This window comes from Garra rufa, chromosome 1 (assembly GCF_049309525.1).
Source record: "Garra rufa chromosome 1, GarRuf1.0, whole genome shotgun sequence".
In the NCBI taxonomy this organism is placed as follows: Eukaryota; Metazoa; Chordata; class Actinopteri; order Cypriniformes; family Cyprinidae; genus Garra; species Garra rufa.
Window position 1 is genome coordinate 91,363,530 of NC_133361.1, and position 20,378 is coordinate 91,383,907.

The window sequence follows — 20,378 nt, forward strand, 5'->3', positions numbered from 1 at the left end:
CGTCATCATCGAACGTGATTGAGAACCGCAACGAGGGTGTTTACAAATGTGAGTATTACAACCAAAACACGGTTCCCTGTCTTAAAAATCATATTTGTTGAGCTACTTTATCGTAAACTGTTGATTTGCATAAGGTGCCAAGATGTTATACAGTATGCTATAGTTAGTATATTTGTGATTTCGCTGTTAAAACATGTTTTATGACGTTTAGCGAACATTAAGCTTCAGGTAGCACCAGGGTAGCACACGCACGTCTTTAAAAGCGGATTTACATAAAACATATACATTTTAAAGACGTTTAATAAATGTCTATTTATCAAATGACAGGAAAATGTTCTAGACTAGAGCAACACAAAACACAAAACATCTGAGTGAGTGATGGACGTTATGTGAGAATTCACTGTCACTGCTTTACATTAATGTAAGTAATGTAAATAAACACATACATATAGTAGGCCTAACTGAACTTCAAACTCATTTCAAACAGAACTTTTCTGATTCTTGATTTATGTGACTTTGTTGCAGATGTTTTGTGGTGGAGCAGGACCTGAAAGGAAAGGTGACTGCAGCATTTTTGGGGAAAAGTAAAATCCGAAACTTAATATAAAGATTGATCATTTTGTAACTTCCAATACAGAGATCTAATGACACTGTGCTGTTAAAATGACAGTTTTTGTATTATATTTGTGCATCTTTGTATGATCTGAAATGTCTGCAGACTGGTGTGTGCAGTGACAAAGGAGAAATCCACAGCAGCATCCTGGAAATGAGATCCCTCCATCACTCCACCTGCCCTTTGTCTCATCTGGACCAGAAGTTGCTGCGGTCTCTTCATCAAAAAGACTAGAAGACCAATATGTTTAATAAAGCTTTGTTCCATGTGTATTTATTTATGTTCATGGTTACTTTTATTATTTTACTAATTTATTCATGTTTCCTGATGTTGTCAGTAAATAAAATATAACATTTTCATAAGCCTATGCATTTATTCATTACTTCATTGAAAAAAAACAACAACATTATGCTTGTTTAACTAAAAATATCATTAATTATTAGTCAGCATTTATCATTATTATTGTTGGTACGTGTTGGAGTGGGCTAGCAATGCATTCTAAAGTTATTTTAATTTCTAAATAGTAATACTTAAATTTTCCGAGTGTAAAATCAACAGTCTTCTCCAAAGGTAAGATCTTTGAGCAACTGATCGACGTCTCTTTTGTGCAGATGTTGTAAACATGGAGGAGAGCGTACTGGGTAGGGTTGTCATGTTACTGATGCCATGAGGTGTCGCTGTCGCTCAAATTTTTGTATTATTATTACTGCAGAATTTATAATTCCATACAAACTCAGGGAAAGACTTAAGTATCTTTAACAAAGAACAATCATGACAGAAAACATAACTATAAAAGGTTTGCGTACATAGTACAAGATTAGATACAGAAAAAAAATATTAAATATATTTGAATATTCATAAAATCGCAATGAATTAAAAATTGCCTTTGTTTTTGTTATTTATTTATTATTATTTTAAGTTTCAGGGATGAAAGGACAGAGAAATTCAGCAAGAAAAAGGAAAACAAATCAGATCTAAGCTAGTTTTGCACAATTTTGCCCATTAACATATTCAAGACAACAAATTTGGGGGTTTTAGTCATTTTAGTATTGTTAAAAATATAAAAACTTAAATCAATCCAAAATAAGCAAATTTCATCAACATCAAAATGTTTACAGATAGATGAATTAAATCCGTCGCTCATATCATTTCATGTTGCGCTTGTTATAACGTCATAGGTCACATGATAACGTCAACATGGCGGAACGCATCCATACTCAATGAGATTTGGCTGTTGAGTAGGTACTCTTTTAGCGCTCGTTAAGTAAGTACTTATTGAAATTAAGTACCTACTCATTGAGTAGGCGATTTCGGACGCAGCCAATGTTAAACTCAAGCGAACAGGACTTTTATTTTGGCCGGCTGGTGTGACGTCATTAGGCAGCGCTGCGCTCCTGTCTGTGCTTCGGCTGAAGAAAGGTGAGTTGTTTTATTCATTTTAAGTGTTTAAATAGTTGTATATAAATCGGTGAAATGAATTATTGCCGAGTGTAAGTCTGTCATTATTTATCAAGTGCATTAATGAAGGTTGTTTTGTGTGAATAAAGCGCTCTGACACACGAGTAACAGAGCATTTCTCTTCTAAGATCTGAATCGGTTTATCATAAACACAAATTCAGTTTCTGGTGAGTAGAGATGAAGAAACGGATCTTTTGGGAGTCAATTGATTCGCAAAATGATTCAGTGTTTCGAATCACAACACACTGATGACCAAAACTGTGGAAATAACAATCATGTGAACCTGGAATACATTAAATGTAGCATGCTATTTCAGTCAAGACCAAGTTCATCTTAATGCAAATAGGAATCTTCGATATGTCCTTTTATTAATCTCAGTGTTTTTTTTAATTATTATTCTGATCTTAAACAGGACAAAGAGTTCAAACACACAGAAACACTCCTGCTGAATCAACTGAGATCCACGTGACACTATTATAAAGATGGTGTTTATTAAAGAGGAGAGTGAAAACATGAAGATTGAAGAAACATTCAGAGTCAAACATGAAGATACTGAGGAACAAACAAAGATGGGGTTTATTAAAGAGGAGAGTGAAGACATGAAGATTGAAGAAACATTCAGAGTCAAACATGAAGATACTGAGGAACAAACAGGTTGGTTTTCATTCTTAAAGCTGAACTCACTCATTTGAACTTTATTAAAATGTCCAGCTCTACTGCAGTTAGTATTTTAAAAAATGTTATATGAGTAGTAATTAAACATTTGATTTGTGTAATATTAAACTGCCCAAAAATGCATTTACATTTTCAGACATTACAATATTCTGAGCTTCAAAAAGATCAGTCTGTTAGTAATATAAAACATTTCTCCAGCTGACACAGCTTGCTATAGTTGCTGTGTGCTGCCTACATTAGTTTTTCATTTAAAGGGCTTTAGAGAACAGATAACATAGCCAGTAGGTCAAAATATTTGTAAATCAAACCATTTGTTAGAATCAAATCAGAAACACAAAATGTGCACAAAAAAAAAAGGGTTCTGATCTTGATCTTCTGTCATCCTCAGTTGTAAATGTTCATCAGAAGTTGATCTAGGATGAGTGTTTCTCCTCTTCTTCACGTAGCAGCAGCACATGTGTGGGATCTTCTTCACATTAAGAGAAATAAACTCAATGTAGCTTAACATGATTTTTTTTTCCAGACAGACTGAGACTAGCTCATATATGATCCAGTGAGTTAGCAGTTTTTTTAACTTCTAGCTAAACAAGCAGAGCATATATACAAGGAGAATGAATTGGAAATAATTCAGATAACACCACACACAAATTGTGAATTAGAGTTATTTTGAAATGTAAAATTAGCAGCTACCTTAAGATGATATTTTTTACACAATCATTATCATTTGTGTAATTTTTTAAAAAGTGTTTCTAGCCATCCAAGCATGCTTATATGCCTATATAATGGGGCATAAAACAAACTAGTGAGACAAAATGGGAACATTACATTACAACAACATACATTTTACAAACAACATGTAAATAAATGTAAATAATAATATTGCTCCATAACAGATTTCAAGTGCTATGCTATAAAACTGGGCTTAACATGCATTTGTCTTTTCCCCTTAGACATTGTGACAGTGAAAATGGAGAGTCAAGATCTGAATGAAATGGAAGAGAAAGATATAAAGCATCCTGATTTTATAACTGGAGAAAAATCTTTTCACAGTTTTTCACAGACTGGAACTACAAGTCTTTTCTTCTGCCAACATTGTGGGAAGAGTTTTAGTAAAAAAGGAATCCTTAAAGTCCACTTGAAAATTCACACTGGAGAGAAACCGTACACCTGCCAACATTGTGGGAAGAGCTTCCTACGAACAGATGATCTTAAGAGTCACTTGAGAGTTCACACTGGAGAGAAGCCATTTGAATGTGGTCGGTGTGGAAAGAGTTTCTCTCATAAAACAACCTTTTATAAACATATAAGGATTCACACTGGAGAGAAACCTTACACCTGCAAACTGTGTGGAAAAACCTATACTCAAGATGGAAACCTCAAGATTCACATGAGAGTCCACACTGGAGAGAAACCTTACTCCTGCCAATATTGTGGGAAAAGCTTCATAAGTACAGATAACCTCAAGAGTCATTTGAGAGTTCACACTGGAGAGAAGCCATTTGTATGTGGTCAGTGTGGAAAGAGTTTCTCTTATAAAGCAACCTTTTCTAAGTGATGTTTCATTAACAAATTTCAGGAGGAGCTCGCGCAGATAATTAACACGGCCAATTCATCATCAGCAATCACTCCCTATCCAATCACTCTCCCTATCCCATTACTACAGTCCCTTTAAATAACCAAGCAGTCCTACCTTCAGCTATCTCTGATTCCAGCATTGGCACTCCCAATCGCCGCAACATGTCCGAGATTCACTCGTCCTCTGAGGATTATTCCTCTGATACAGACAAACCTGCAGCTCATCCGCCCTTTATCCAGGTCGCCGCTCAGGCCACCAGCGCTCCACAGGATCCACTAATCGAGCCCGCCGCTGCATCACGGGGCCGCAGGCCCTCACGCACCGCTGCTGCTCGCACTCCGAGCAGTGTTGTTTTAGTTTTAGTCAACGATGGCGAAATCATTTCGTTGACGCCACTTTTCATGAGGATAACGAGCCGATGACGAGATAAAAATGGCTCGTTGATGACTAAAACATGACGAGACGTGCGTGAGTTTTCGTTGATGAGACGGGTGGTCCGTCAGACGTTTAAAATGCATGACATTTCTGCTTATCGTGCATGCCAATCAAAACCTTAAACGTTTTGATGCCGCTATGGCAAGCCGTTTTAGCATTAAATACTCTTTGCCATACTAGCATGGCAAGCCGTTTTAGCATTCCATCCTTGTTTATCTTTTATGTTTTAAAACATTCCTTATTGCAATTATTGGTGAAAATAGTCGATCCGGAAGCTCACATTGTGTTGAACTAGATCTGCTATTTTCAGAACTTACAAGTGACACTACCCAACAGCAAAATACTTACCGACCTACATTAATTTGTTAAAAGACTTTTTCCCCTTTTTAGACTAAAACCTTTTTGGCTTTCGTCGACTAAAATTGGACTAAAACTAACAAGCATTTTAGTCCATAAGACTAAATCTAGGATGGTTGTCAAAAACAACACTGCTCCGAGACGCCAGCTTACGCTTATGCAGAGCCCCCTACTCCACGTCAGGACGCAGCAGAAGGCCGTCACCGAGCTTGGGCCACGCCCCGGACACCGCAGTCTCCAGCCACGCCCATCCCGCTCGATCCTCGAAGCGGGAGCTCGCCGCTCATGCTGTCAGAGAGCCGGCCATCGCCTCCACAAGCCGCCGCAGCAGCACGAGCTCGCCCACTCCAGCAGCCGATTCCCGTCCGCAACCCTTGCCCCTCCTTTCTCTCCCCTTCTCATGGCCCGCAGCACCGCCTTCCGCTCATAGCACGAGCATTCCCCCGCTCATGCCACAAGCACCGGCGCTCCCCATTCCCCCTCTCTTCCCTTCTGTTTCCTCCGCCCCAGGAGCCGTCCCCAGCGCGAGCATGCCTCTACCCTCGCAGGCTCCGACGCACGCCATTCCCCCTCTCTTTTCCCCCTTCTTTTCCGTCCCAGGAGACGGCCGCAGCTTAGGTTTACCGCCACTACCGGTCCCGGTAGCCACTTTCCCTCCTCCTCAGGCCCGTCCTCCCTTCTCATTGGCCTCAGCCACACCCCTTCCAGCCCCGCCAAACGCTTTAGCGCAGGAACCTCCCCCAGTTTCCAACTCCATCAGGACCCAGATACTAGCAGGTCTCACACATGGATTCCACCCCGGCGTCCTGAGCCTCCCCTCCCAAAACCTCATCTGCCCAAATCTCCACTCCGCTCTCACCGAACCTGAAATAGTGGACGGCTAATTAAAAAGAAATAGACTCAAATTTCATGATAGGCCCCTTTTCTGTTCCTCCCTTTAGCATCTATCGAGTCAGCCCCATCGGCGTTGCCACCAAAAAATTCTCAGGCAAAAACGCCTCATAAATTGATCTTTTATCTCCGCATAATTCCCCATTCCTTAGCATTAACAGCCTCATTCCACTCGAAGAGTTTTCTCTTCACTATCACGACGTCGACCAAGCCACTACCTTGATTAAAGCAGGTCGCGGCGCTTGGTTGGCCAAAGTCAATATTACTTCTGCTTTCAAAGTTACGCCCATCCACCCAGATTTCTGGCACTTATTTGGCATTTGCTGGAAAAACGAATTCTATTTCGCTGTCCGCCTCACATTTGGTTGCAAAGCAATCCAAAAAATCTTCGACACGCCGTCGGAGGCAATTTGCTGGATCCTCTCCAACAATTACAGTTTACCCTATCTGATTCATCTTTTAGACGATTTCTTAATCATCCCACCCCCAGATTCCGTCCCAGCCGCACACCTCTTGACATCCCAAAGCTTTTCTCAGAGCTCGGGATTCCCCTCGCCCAAGACAAAACCGAGGGTTCTAGCACTTCCATCGAATTTTTGGGCATCAATTTAGATTCCCAAAAATTCCTGGCTTCCCTGCCCAAAGAAAAGATTGACTACTAGAACAATTCTAGTAGCTTCCACTTTGTTAACAAACTGTTGTTGTACAAAACGCGAGCTGCTATCCATTCTGGGTCATCTAAATACCGCGATGCGCATCATCCCACAAGGCCGCCCCTTTATCTCCCATCTCCTCTCCCTCTCCTCCTCCGCCCACGCCCTTGAGGACCGCATTTCCATAACTGATTCTTGCCGCAAGGAGCTCAGCTTATGGATTTCCTTCCTTAAACAGTGGAACAGCTATCGTTCTTTTACAGCAATTTGGTTTCTTCCCCAATTGATATCGAATTATATACCGACGCCGCCCTCTCCGTCGGCTTTGGAGGTTTCCTCCGGGGCCGCTGGTTCGCTTCTACCTGGCCCCCAGAGTTGGCAAATTTACCCCTCCAGCTATCATCCTCAGCACTATTTGAGCTTTACCCATTAGTGGCCGCAGCTTCCTTATGGGGCAAAGAATGGTCCGCCACCAGCATCGTCGTCCAATACGACAACGCAGCTACCGTGCACTGCATTAACAAAGGCCGTTCCCACTCCCCCGTACTCATGCCTTTGCTCAGATGTTTGATTTGGATTTCAGCTCGTGACCAATTTATCATAACTGCAAAACACATCCCCGGGTCAAAGAATCAAATCGCTGACTCTCTCTCTCGTTTTGTTTTTCAGAAATTCAGATCGCTGGCTCCAGAAGCGGACCCGCTCCCAACCCCAGTCCCTCCTTATTCAGAACTGATATTCCCATAACCCTCCCCCTAAGGCCTCTTCTCGAAGCATCCATCGACTCCATTCTCCAAGCAGTCTCCCTCAGGACTCTCCAATCCTACCCCACAGCGTGGAAATGCTTTAAAACTTTCCACGCCGCCTACAGCTTACCTTTCCCCGTTTTATCCCTGCTCACTGTCACCTCATTTATCTCCCACCTCAATTCCCATAAAAAACCTCCAAGCTAGCTCCATCAAAGCATACCTTAGCGGTATTCAGTTTTTTCATAAACTGTGTCACGGCTCGCCTTCCCCTCATATAACTAATTCCCAGACCTCCCTTCTCATCAAAGGCATCCAAAAAACCCAGCCCAACCGCCCAGACCCCAGACAACCTATCACTTTAAATATTTTGACCAAATGCATCTCCTCCCTCTGCAAAGGCTACCATTCCATCCACACTGCCCACATACTGGACGCCATGTTCATCCTGGCTTTTTCGGTTTCCTCAGATGCTCTGAGCTCGCCATTACATCCAGTTTTAACCCAGCCATTCACCCCACCTTCTCCGACCTAACCGTGCTAGACGGCGATACCATCTCTTACTTTATTAAACAAAGCAAGACAGACCAAATAAAGAAGGGCCATTTCATATATATTTTTAACCTCCAAACTCCCCTCCAACCATTCCAAACCCTCCTAGCCTTCCTTTGCCACAGGAAATCCCAATCCTCCCTCCCCTCTGACCCCCTCTTTACTGATGATGCCAACCGCCCTGCCACACGCTTCTGGTTCCAAAAGCACCTGAAGTCTGTCTTGCTTCTCTCTGGTACCCCAGCAGACAACTTCTCCAGCCATTCATTTCGCATAGGCGCAGCAACTACAGCCGCCCAAAAAGGTCTCTCCCAACAGCAGATCCAAGCGCTCGGCCGCTGGTCATCTGAAGCTTTCAAGAGCTACATTCGAGCAGATCGCTCTTTTATCAGGGAAACACACCAAACCCTAATCGGCCAACCCGTTCTACCGCCAGCCCACCCCCGTCCACGCCATCTCTAGCCGCTTCAACCACCCCCTCGGCGTCCCTTTTCCTTGGGACATCCTGCCTTCGTTAAAACCCCAGCTTATTCCCCTACGCGCAGCAATGCGCGCCCCCGCTGGAGCCCCCCTTACGCACAACAGTGCTCGCCCCGCTTTTCCCGTCACGCTCAACATCGCATGGCTCCTGTTCAAGCCCCCACTTATCCCCTATACGCGCAGCAATGCACGCCCCCGCTGGAGCCCCCCTTACGCACAGCAGTGCTCGCCCCGCTTTTCCCGTCACGCTCAACATCGCATGGCTCCTGTTCAAGCCCCCGCTTATCCCCCTATATGCGCAGCAATGCACGCCCCCGCTGGAGCCCCCCTTACGCACAGCAGTGCTCGCCCCGCTTTTCCCATCACGCTCAACATCGCATGGCTCCTGTTCAAGCCCCCGCTTATCCCCTATACACGCAGCAATGCGCGCCCCCGCTGGAGCCCCCCTTACGCACAGCAGTGCTCGCCCCGCTTTTCCCGTCACGCTCAACATCGCATGGCTCCTGTTCAAGCCCCCGCTTATCCCCTATACACGCAGCAATGCGCGCCCCCGCTGGAGCCCCCCTTACGCACAGCAGTGCTCGCCCCGCTTTTCCCGTCACGCTCAACATCGCATGGCTCCTGTTCAAGCCCCCGCTTATCCCCTATACACGCAGCAATGCGCGCCCCCGCTGGAGCCCCCCTTACGCACAGCAGTGCTCGCCCCGCTTTTCCCGTCACGCTCAACATCGCATGGCTCCTGTTCAAGCCCCCGCTTATTCCCCTTACAGAACAGCAACGCCCGCTCATGCTAAAGCCACCCCGCTCGCTCCCCCCATGCCGCAGCAACGCCTGCTCATTCTAGAACGCCCCGCTCATTCCCTTTACGCACTGCAATGCCCGCTCTCACCATAGCCCCTGCTCGTTTCCCCACGCCGCTGCATTGCCCGCTCTCGCTAGAGCGCCCCGCTTATTCCCCCATGCCGCAGCAATGCCCGCTCTTGCTAGAGCGCCCCGCTTATTCCCCCATGCCGCAGCAATGCCCGCTCTGACTAGAGCGCCCCGCTTATTCCCCCTTTCACGCAGCAATGCCCGCTCACACTAGAACGCCCTGCTTATTTCCCCATGCCGCAACAATGCCCGCTCTGTCTAGAGCGCCCCGCTTATTCCCCCTTTCACGCGGCAGCCCCCGCTCAGTCCCCTTTAGCGCAGCAAAGCCCACACATCCTAGAGCACCTAGCATGTTTTCCCTACACCACAGCAGTACCCACCCCCAAGAAAACGCCATTCTTCATTCCCCCTAATTGCCACCCCACATAAGGTTCTCTTTGCTTTTCCTTCCCTAGCAGTGCCCGCAGCAGCTCCTCCCGCGCTTCCCCGCCGCTAATCGTCCAGCATCCCTCCAGCTCAAGTTAAGCTTTTTGGGGGGCCACCTGGCTGCTGTCCTGCAGTTATTTTGCACTTTGGGGGAGCGCTATTGGGTTCGGGCCAAAGGCCGAGCTCGGACCCCTCTCCCTGGGCAGGGGGAGTGCCCCGGGCTCGGGAATGACTACCGAGCTCGGAGCCCTCTCCCGGACAGCATGCCAAACACGCTTAACTTTACGCTGTTTATTATATGCAAAAGCGAACTAGTGAAGTGATGTTTCATTAACAAATTTCAGGAGGAGCTCGCGCAGATAATTAACACGGCCAATTCATCATCAGCAATCACTCCCTATCCAATCACTCTCCCTATCCCATTACTACAGTCCCTTTAAATAACCAAGCAGTCCTACCTTCAGCTATCTCTGATTCCAGCATCCCTCCCACCCCCCCTGTTTATTTTCTCCTCACCTCCAGCCAGGGGGGGAGCGCTATTGGGTTCGGGCCAAAGGCCGAGCTCGGACCCCTCTCCCTGGGCAGGGGGAGTGCCCCGGGCTCGGGAATGACTACCGAGCTCGGAGCCCTCTCCCGGACAGCATGCCAAACACGCTTAACTTTACGCTGTTTATTATATGCAAAAGCGAACTAGTGAAACATATGAGGATTCACACTGGAGAGAAGCCTTATACATGTGATCAGTGTGGAAAATGTTTCCCTTATGCAGATAGCCTTAAAAAGCACATGAAGATTCACTTCAGAGAGAGCTGTTTTAACTGCCATCAGTGTGGACTGAGATTCAGAGACAGGAGTCTTCTTAAGAGACACACAATGAGACACACTGGACAAGAGCCTTTTAAGTGTAATGACTGTGGAAAGACTTTCATTAATAAAGCAAACCTCAGGACTCACATGAGAGCTCACAACTGAGAGACGCTTTTCACCTGACAACAGTGTAGAAAGAGATAAAGAAAAAAAAAACTATATGGTTTTATAACAGTTCACACCAGAGAGAGGCCTCATTTGTAAACGCATTCTGGCAAGGAATTGTAAGTGTGGCAAAAGTTTAATTTCTGAATTCATCTGTTCATTCACTCTGGAGAAAATACGTTACCCATGGGCCTTTGAAAAGTGTGCAAAAGCATTAAATTCACTTTCAACAACTTTAAAGGGTTTGTCTTTTGTTGAAGGCTTAATTATGTTTATGAGGTTCACTGTAACATGTTCATACTTCCTTATATTTCATTATTATTCACGTTAATTTTGTTTCTAAAAATGGTCTGTTGAGTGGGCTCAGTTTGTTTAGCTGGCCCAGTGTGTTGTGAACATTGTCTGTAAACGCTGCACCGCTTACCATAACTGGTAGTTATCAGTTTGAGCCCGAGCCAGATCTGAAGAATATTATTGAAAAGGATCAACCTATACAAGCACGACTTACAAAACAATTCAGAATATGTTTTTTTTTTTTTTTTTTTTTTTTTTTGATTTTGGTAATTTTTAGATATGTATTAAAGTATGTATGTATTTTGTGAGAGACTCAGTGGATGTCATACATACAGCGTTTGTTTTACGTTAGACATTGTTGGGATAGGGAGGCAATTGTATTGGGGTGATAGACACACCTCATTTTGTGTTTTTCATGTAATGGTCTCATTGTGCACAGTGTGCCTTTTATTGAGGCCAATACCAAAAGACAACCATTTTCAATGTGGCATCAATTTCTACATTCTGTGGGTATAAAAAGCTGTTATTGTCAGCAAGTCATTCCAAGTTGATCATTTAAACAGCCATGAACACACAACGTCACTTAACAGACGAGCAGCACCACCTGGCCATGGGGCACCTTCGGGTCGGCGGCAGGCAGTCAGATGTTGCTCGTGAACTTGGTGTCTCAAAGTGTCATCAGCAGACATGCATCAAGACACAGAACTACTGGCAGAGTTCATGACAGACCCAGAAGTGGAGCCCCACGAGTGACAGACCGCAACGATGACCAGTACCTAAGGACCTATGCACTCAGATATCGTTATGCAACTGCCAGACAGCTGCAGGCCCGTTTACGAGATGTGAGGGGTACTAGGGTTTCCAGACAAACCATTGGCAACTGACTCCACCGCTTTGGATTGAATGCCAGACAACCATTGCAGGTGCCTCCACTGACACCAAGACACCGCCGTGAACGAATGCAGTGGGCACAAGACCATGTGACCCTGGACAATGCAGCAGTGGTCTACCGTCCTGTTCACTGATGAGTGAAAATGTGACTGAGGTATCTTAATGTAAACAAAACATCCCAAACTCACGCATTCTGCGTTCTACAGTTGATACTGACATGCAGAGCAGTTTCGAAATGCAGGGTACAGTTAGACCAATGTCAATCAATCGTCTGAGGTGCTGCTCAGATACAGTGAGTTTTGGACTTCCCACTGGTCCACCAATTGCCTCCACAGCAACTGAAGTGGTATGCCTTGTGTCCATTCGATTGGAAAGTAAAGAACACAGGTTCGAAAGACATTGCATCACCTCTTGAGGAAAATGTGCACGATATGTGTGAGTGATCAATATTAAACTGTTTGTACAAATAAAATATAAATAATCCAAGTACAGGGGCAAGTGCTGTATTGCTTCCTGGAGTCGAGACTGTAGTCTCTTTAAAAGCAATCTTGACAAAACATGTGAATAGAACAAATTCAATCAGAATAAAATACATACATGCACATATCAATGCACAATTTGGCACATCTCTTAAAATAAGACCCACAATACAGTAAAGATTCGGATGTTCTGAATGAAAGTCCACTACAGGCAAATTAGAGTTATTGCTTTATTATCAATAAAGAGCCCAAAGTAGTTTAATGGTTAAAACACTGATAAAACAAACTTTAGACACAGTGCTAAAAAAGTAAAAACCACATAACTACTACCGGTTCCTGCTAATGTGTTATTTCATGAAACTTTGTAATTTGGTGTACGTATTCATAGCATACGTAAAAAGGGTGCAACTTTCAACATAAAAAAATATACTTATGGAAAATTACCTGAGATTGTCCAGCATTTTCCTGTCGGGAACGATCCATCACGCAGGAGAACACAGCGAGAGAGATTGACAGTCGCAATGGAGTGACGTCAACTTCTCCGCTTCGATCGATTGGCTAGAGAAGGAGGCTGTCAATCACATCTGGTGGACCAATGGTGACGTTAAAGCCCGCCCTCATTTACATGAAACCAGCAGCGCAACATTTAGAAAAACAAGCGCAGATTGTTGAACCGAGAGCGAGTGAGCAAAGAGCGTAAACGTACGTAAACTAAAAATGTGAGCAGAAAACAGGATTTTAAGAGTAAATCAAATAACTGTGAATTCACGTTTCAGATTTGTGCGTGCAGGTGTATAAATATTTATCTTGTGCTTATTTTTCAGTTTGTGTCAACGTATTTTATTCTTCTGAATGTCTTTGCATTTAATTTTCATTTGTGTGCGATATATTTTTACATGCGTTTTCAAATCTTTGATTCACCCTTATTTTTGATCTGTGACCACAATACTTTTTAAGGAAATTTGACCCCATACTCCTCCTCAAGGATACTGACAATCTAAATAAAGGGTTAAGAGAAAGAATAAAGAACAGTCACAAAAACACCTCACTTAGTAAAGTGAAAACTGAGCACATATTCAGAACGTAGTACACTACCTCTTTATGAGTAGCATTTTCTTGCAATGATACAACCCTTCGTCCAAGACCTGCCTGAAGTAGCCTAAGCTCATCTGCCCCCTTAGGAGTTCTGTCAGTATGCTCTGGGAGCAAAAAGAATTGTATGGAGACTTTCCCTATTGATTTTGCTACTTGAAAACGCCGTTTACCCTGTTTTTTTTTGTTTTTTTTTTAAATATATATATAAATTAATAAATTAAATCAGCCCATAAAATACCATCTGTAATTTACACTGAGATATAGCAAAACCATAAAACCAAAATATCTTTGTACAAAACAATCCAATTTTCTAGTATTAAAGAAAAATGTATTATTATTTACATATTATGTACACTGTCTTGATATATGTTTTTTAATGTTTTTCTGTTTTGTTTTAAGATAAGTTGGTAGCATGCCACAGTTAAAGAGTAAACTGAATAATTTGGAAATAATTGTTACAGACCAATTGAGGGTAAAGAAAAAGTAGAAAACATCTGTGTGTGAGCTGAGACTGAAATTATCAGATGTGCAGTTGGCATCCTGGCTTTGTTACCTAGACAAATTGAGTTTTCAATCTTTTAATATTTAGATACTTTTTCAACAAAGTGACTGACTAAAACTTTTGTTTTCCACAGACAGAGTGATACAGGCTGTAAACAACATAAGAGTGTGTAAAAAAATTACATAATTTACATTAATGTTAAATTTTTATAACTAACCTTTGGATTTCATTGTTGACAGTGGGTGCTGGGGAAGGCCTGTTTGTCCCTGTATTAATACCAGGAGATCCACTTGGCTTTCCAGAGGCTGAGATCATCCCTGTACGTATGAGACCAGCAGGTCCACTAGAAGCTGTTCTATTGGACCCTGGTCAGGTAGGGGTAGGGGTGGGGTTGTGGCGTGCATCCTCCACACAGTCCAACAAATGTTTTAAATCAGTTTCTAATCGCTCTTCTGCAGCACTACAGTATGCCATCTGCCCACAGATTACCTCAAGCATCGTAACAGTAGGATCTAAACCAGTAATGACTGTTTAATTCATACTGGAAGCCAGAGAGCGACCTTGCTCTGAAACTCTACATAATTATGTACAGCAGAAGTAGTAGTACCAGGATATTCCTAATATGGACAAAGGTATCCAGTCATCGCTGGAGTGTAGCTGAATAAAACGCTGATAGAGAAATTTGAATTGCGGAAACTTGATGACAGTAAACATATGACTGTGACAATATATGGATTGTCTGTGTTCTTCAAGCAATCTTGGGTATTTTTATAAGAATATAGTATATTTATAATGCAATGCTAATCGACATAGTATTATACAGTGATAGAAGCTATAAAATAGTATGATTTCTGCCCCATTCTGTGATATGAAACCACGTAAAGATTATTAAAAAAGATTATTTCAAACACTCAACTTAGGTTATGAAGTTAATTTCGCAAAGGGTATATTTATAATGCAATGCTAATCGACATAGCTTTTATCACTGTGTATAATAATATAAAACAGTATGATTTCTGTCTCATTCTGTGATATTACAAAAGGTTATTTCAAACACTCGACTTAGGTTATTAAGTTAATTTTAGCAAACTAGATATCGGCCATCCCTATATATATATAGTGTATGTGTGCATGAAGAGTACCATTGCGGCAGCGAGGATGAAGCTGAGCCAAATGAAGCTACAGATGTGTTCTGGAGCCCAGCACATTAAATCAACCAATCAGATAAGGGGACATCGACAGTCTGGAAACCTCATTTGATTGGCTAGGAGATGAAGGTAATCCCGCCTTCCCCCTCATGCTTGCAAAACTCAAGTGAGTAAGAAAATCGTGCCAGAAGTGTAAGCGCAAGTATAAGAAAGACAGAACTGTACAAGATCGGGTTATTTCGGAAGCTTTTATCCTACGTACACAACAAGTCGTTTTTATTTTTACACACACAGATTAGTTTTACGCTATTAATGCGTTTTGCAGTTCTTGACACTGGTCGTTTCACTTGCAAAACTCTGTTTACAGGCTTACAATACATTTGGCCATATTTTGGCAAAAAAATAGTGCCAAAAGCCTAATGGTGCGTTCACACCGCACACTTTGTCTGCGTCAGGCAACGCTGCCAACGCATCTAGTTTGACGGATGTACGTTGAAGCTCGCAACGCTTGCTTTTTGGTGCGTTCACACCGCACACGTCAGGCAACGCATCTAGTTTGCACACTTCCCCTGAATAAACAATGGCAAACTAGTAGGGAGTGGACATTTTGTAATCTTCTCATGACCATGTTTCGGTAGCTAACGAAATGGGAAATAATTACGTTGAGAAAATATTTGATAACTTAGCCGACATCCCGATCTCTTCAGCGATCTTCATCCAAGCAAGTTCCTTTACATTCCTGTCTTTATACAACGACGAGGACGGATTATACAATTCTCTGCGATTGCAGACGGCTACAATGAGCAATATATGAAGAGCTCTTTTCCAAAACGCGATAAACGCCAAATTAAAAAAAAATGGGTTTAATTATGCCATTTTGCAGTGTACTGAACCTATTCACTGCTCCATAAATGTTTCATGCCAAATCGCTTTATTTCCTTGTTTAAAATGTACTGCAAGATGCAGTTTCTTTCCAAAACGCTATAAGCGCCAAACCTGTTTTTAATCTAAATGCGATATATCCTCTCGACCAATCAGAATTCGGTGAGCGTTCGATGCAATCTAACATGGCGGAGCTCTGAAGCGAGAGATGTTACGTCTTCAAAATGAGAGCTTTAAACTCGATTAACAATTTTGATGGCCTGGATGAGGCAGTGATAACTGCACCTGTGGTTAGAAAACGCAGACTAGACAAAGACAAAACAAAAAAGAAGGTTCGTCACTCAAGCCCTGCATGTTTACTAGTGCGTTTTTGTTTTTCAAACAGTGTTTTAAAATGAAAAGGATCCTCATCTACATTAGCGGGTAGCTTGTAAAAGTAGATTCCCTATTGTTTAGATGAAGGACATGCTTGAAGCGGTCGAAAGGGGAATCTACTTATTAGGGTTGGGCGATGTCGACCAATTCGGCATCGTACAATGTCTAATGGGAAACATCGCGATGGACGATGGCATCGTCGTCATAGGCGGGGGATTGGGGGGGTGGGGGGGGGTGATGGCTGTTGTTAAATAATTAATTCATAACGAAGCCTACCATTTCCACTACCTGACCCGCATGGTCTTTGTTTTACCCATAACCAAACTAGGGCTGCAACAGCTAATCGATAAAATCCATTTCCATTTATGCATAAAAGTTCATTATGACAGTCTGTGTTAAGTTTACTGAATGAGCGTCAAACATCCGGAACACAGACGGGGAGACAATTAATCCTCAGCGCAAAAACATTAATTGTGCTGAAACATCTGTCCTTGAATGTGTTAAAATACCAGATTTTTACCACCGCGGTGGTAATGGACCAACTACCGCAGGTGGCGCGGTGTTTTTATATATATCAAAATAAATGAGGCTCAAACATTAATAACAAACGTGCGTGTTTATTTTAGCAATTCGGTCAGTGAACAAGCAGCCTACAAAACGCTAAAATAAATAAAATAATGAATACATTTAAATAAGAAAGTAGCCTAAATAAGTGTTAAATATGCTATTAAACAGACATTCGTTGCAAAAAATTCCTAACAACCTGGACAGCTCATCGGAATTAATGGCCCGAGTCCGACTGGAACCTGACTTTTTCTTTCTCTTCCACATTGCACAGCTGCTGTTTTTAATAGCGAAGTAATGACATTTATTTTCGTTTCTTTAGTTTATAAAAAATGGGTTAATTATGCCATTTTGCAGTGTACTGAACCTATTCACTGCTCCATAAATGTTTCATGCCAAATCGCTTTATTTCCTTGTTTAAAATGTACTGCAAGATGCAGTTTCTTTCCAAAACGCTATAAGCGCCAAACCTGTTTTTAATCTAAATGCGATATATCCTCTCGACCAATCAGAATTCGGTGAGCGAATTCAAGATGGCCGCCAGGGTGCAGCCACAGTGTTTGGCAGGTCCTGTGTGTTTGCCACAAAAGTATATCAAAAGTATATCAAAAACCCTTGGATTGTGCCATGCTTGTCTGGTCTTCTCCTGTCTTTCTACCTCCTCTTGAGTTTAACGTGTCCAAGGAAAATGGATAACTTAACTCTCTATCCAGCAAAGAGGAGCCAACATCTTCTGTATGCAAGAATCCTGGATTGTGGTCATGCTAGGCCGCCCCCAGGTAAACTTGATCAAACAGCATCTAGATCATCTCCTGGGGTTGTGTATCTTTTGATGATAATACTTCTGGCTGGTGATGTTCAGCAAAACCCTGGACCTGTTTTAAGTCCTGTGCTACAGCTACAGCAGCTCCCTGGGCTAACACCACTTCTGCTGCCTGGGCTACAGCAGTTCTCTGGGCTAATACCACCATTGCTACCTGGGCTACAACAGATTCCTGGGCTAATTCCACCACTGCTACCTGGGCTACAACAGATTCCTGGGCTAATTCCTCCTCTGCTACCTGGGCTACAACAGCTTCATGGGCTAATTCCACCACTGCTACCTGGGCTACAACAGATTCCTGGGCTAATTCCTCCTCTGCTACCTGGGCTACAACAGCTTCATGGGCTAATTCCACCACTGCTACCTGGGCTACAACAGCTTCATGGGCTAATTCCACCACTGCTACCTGGGCTACAACAGCTTCATGGGCTAATTCCACCACTGCTACCTGGGCTACAACAGCTTCCTGGGCCAATTCCATCACTGCTACCTGGGCTACAACCGCTTCCTGGGCTAATTCCAACACTGCTACCTGGGCTACAACAGCTCCCTGGGCTAATTCCTCCACTGCTACCTGGGCTACAACAGCTCCCTGGGCTAAATCCACCACTGCTACCTGGGCTACAGCAGCTTCCTGGGCTAAATCCACCACTGCTACCTGGGCTACAACAGCTTCCTGGGCTAATTCCACCATTGCTACCTGGGCTAGAGCAGTTCCCTGGGCTAATACCACCACTGCAGGACCCTATTACAGCTAAGCCCAGTATGTCACCACAACCCATTACACCCATGCGTACACAGAGGAACCCTGTATTTAAAAACCATCGATCATGTAAGTTATTTCAGACTCTTAATCAAGCCAGAACTATATGGGATCCACAGTGTAAAAACAAAGGGCTCTTGGGTGGCCATCTGAACATACGCAGTATGGCCCCTAAGAGGGAACAATTGGAGCATCTTCTCATTGACTCAAATGTAGATTTCATGGGACTTTCAGAAACTTGGCTTAAACCCTCTTCCCCACAAGCAGTGGTATCATTACAAGGCTACAATGTCTTTAGAAAGGATAGGTATCAAGGAAAGGGGGGAGGGGTGTTACTCTATATGAAGGACTCTCTAAAATGTACACAAATAGTTTGGCCTAATGAAATCTCAATTGAATGTGTTGGAGTTAAAGTGTCACTTTCAGCAGAAATGTCATTTACTGTTTTATGTCTTTATCGTCCACCTTCAGCAAAAGTAGATTTTTATGATCAATTTAAAGTACTTCTGAGTTGTTGTGACTTTAATAATGAGGTTATTCTAATGGGAGACTTAAATGTAAATTGGGACAACAAAAGTGATAGAAAGAAACTGAAAGAAATTACAGATAATTTTGGACTAACACAAATGATCAGTGATCCAACTAGAATAACAAATCATTCTAAAACTTTAATAGACCTGGTATTCTCTAACAAACTAGAAAGAATGACAAAAACATACAATTTCTTGACTGGCTTGTCTGACCACAATGCCATATTCTTCTCTAGAAAGTTGACTAAAAAACGTTTGAGAGGTGTTAGTAAAAGCACTAATATAAAACAAACATTTATTCCAAAGAGCCAAGAACAACGTTTAACTGCAGCTTTAAATAATTTTGATTGGTCAAATATATTATCTTGTGATGACACAAATAAATGTTGTGATCTACTATCCTCCTCTATTAAAGGGGTTCTGTCTCACTTTCAGAAAGCGGGTCATTTAAAGAAACGAGTTTATTCCTTGCCTTGGTTCAATAGTGAGTGTAAACAGCTTATGACTCTCAGAGACAAACTACTTAAAAAAATCATTACAATCTGGATTAACTATTGATCGATTAAATTTTGTATCTGCAAGGAATAAAGTTACACAAACTTTGAGAATGGCAAAAGCTAATTTTTTCATGACTGTAATTAATGGTGCCAAAGGAAATTGTAAGCTAATTTGGGAAAATATTAACAAACTCCTTGGTAAAAATAAGCATAATGCTGATAAAGACCTTGAACTCAAATTTGACAATGAATTGGTATCAGAGCCTTTCAGCCTAGCAACTAAATTGAATGATTATTTCCAAAGTACCATTGATGAAATTGCACAACTGTTTTCTAATTCTTGTGACTCTCAACAAAATATTGGCAACACCGACCTCCATATGGATGCCTCAACTCAAAATTCAAAGTTTAATATTCAAATAATTACAGAAAATGAAGTAGAAAACATAATCTCTAAATTGAAAAGTTCAAAAGCAAGGGATGTGTTTGGATTTGATACCAATCTTTTGGGCCCAGTTTTTCAAAAGTAATCCACTAGGATTTTGGATAACGGATTGGATCAAATCTTGAAAATGGGTTTTTCAAAAGAAAAAATGGATTACATAATTGGATTAGATCACGTAATCCAATCTTGGTTTGGATCCGGATCAAACCTTTAGTTTGGGTTTTTCAGAACTTTTTTGTAGGATTTGGATCACTTTGATCCAAAAATTCTGTATTAACCTGATCCCATCAGAAGGGTGGATTAAGCGTGGATTTCATGCCCAAAATGTAATGAAAACTTTAAAAATGTATCAAATAATACTATATTTGATCATGCAGTATCTTACA

The 20,378-nt window shown here is 42.4% G+C and overlaps 1 protein-coding gene across 1 annotated transcript; it reads left to right on the top strand.

The window, feature by feature from the left end:
• The first annotated feature begins 2,329 nt into the window (after positions 1–2,329).
• On the top strand, positions 2,330–10,704 carry LOC141322023 (uncharacterized). Its single transcript, XM_073833406.1, has 3 exons — positions 2,330–2,725; positions 3,697–4,254; positions 10,502–10,704. The coding sequence occupies exons 1-3, from the start codon at positions 2,554–2,556 to the stop codon at positions 10,702–10,704; spliced, it is 933 nt and encodes a 310-aa protein (XP_073689507.1). The 5' UTR covers positions 2,330–2,553.
• The last annotated feature ends 9,674 nt before the right edge of the window (positions 10,705–20,378 follow it).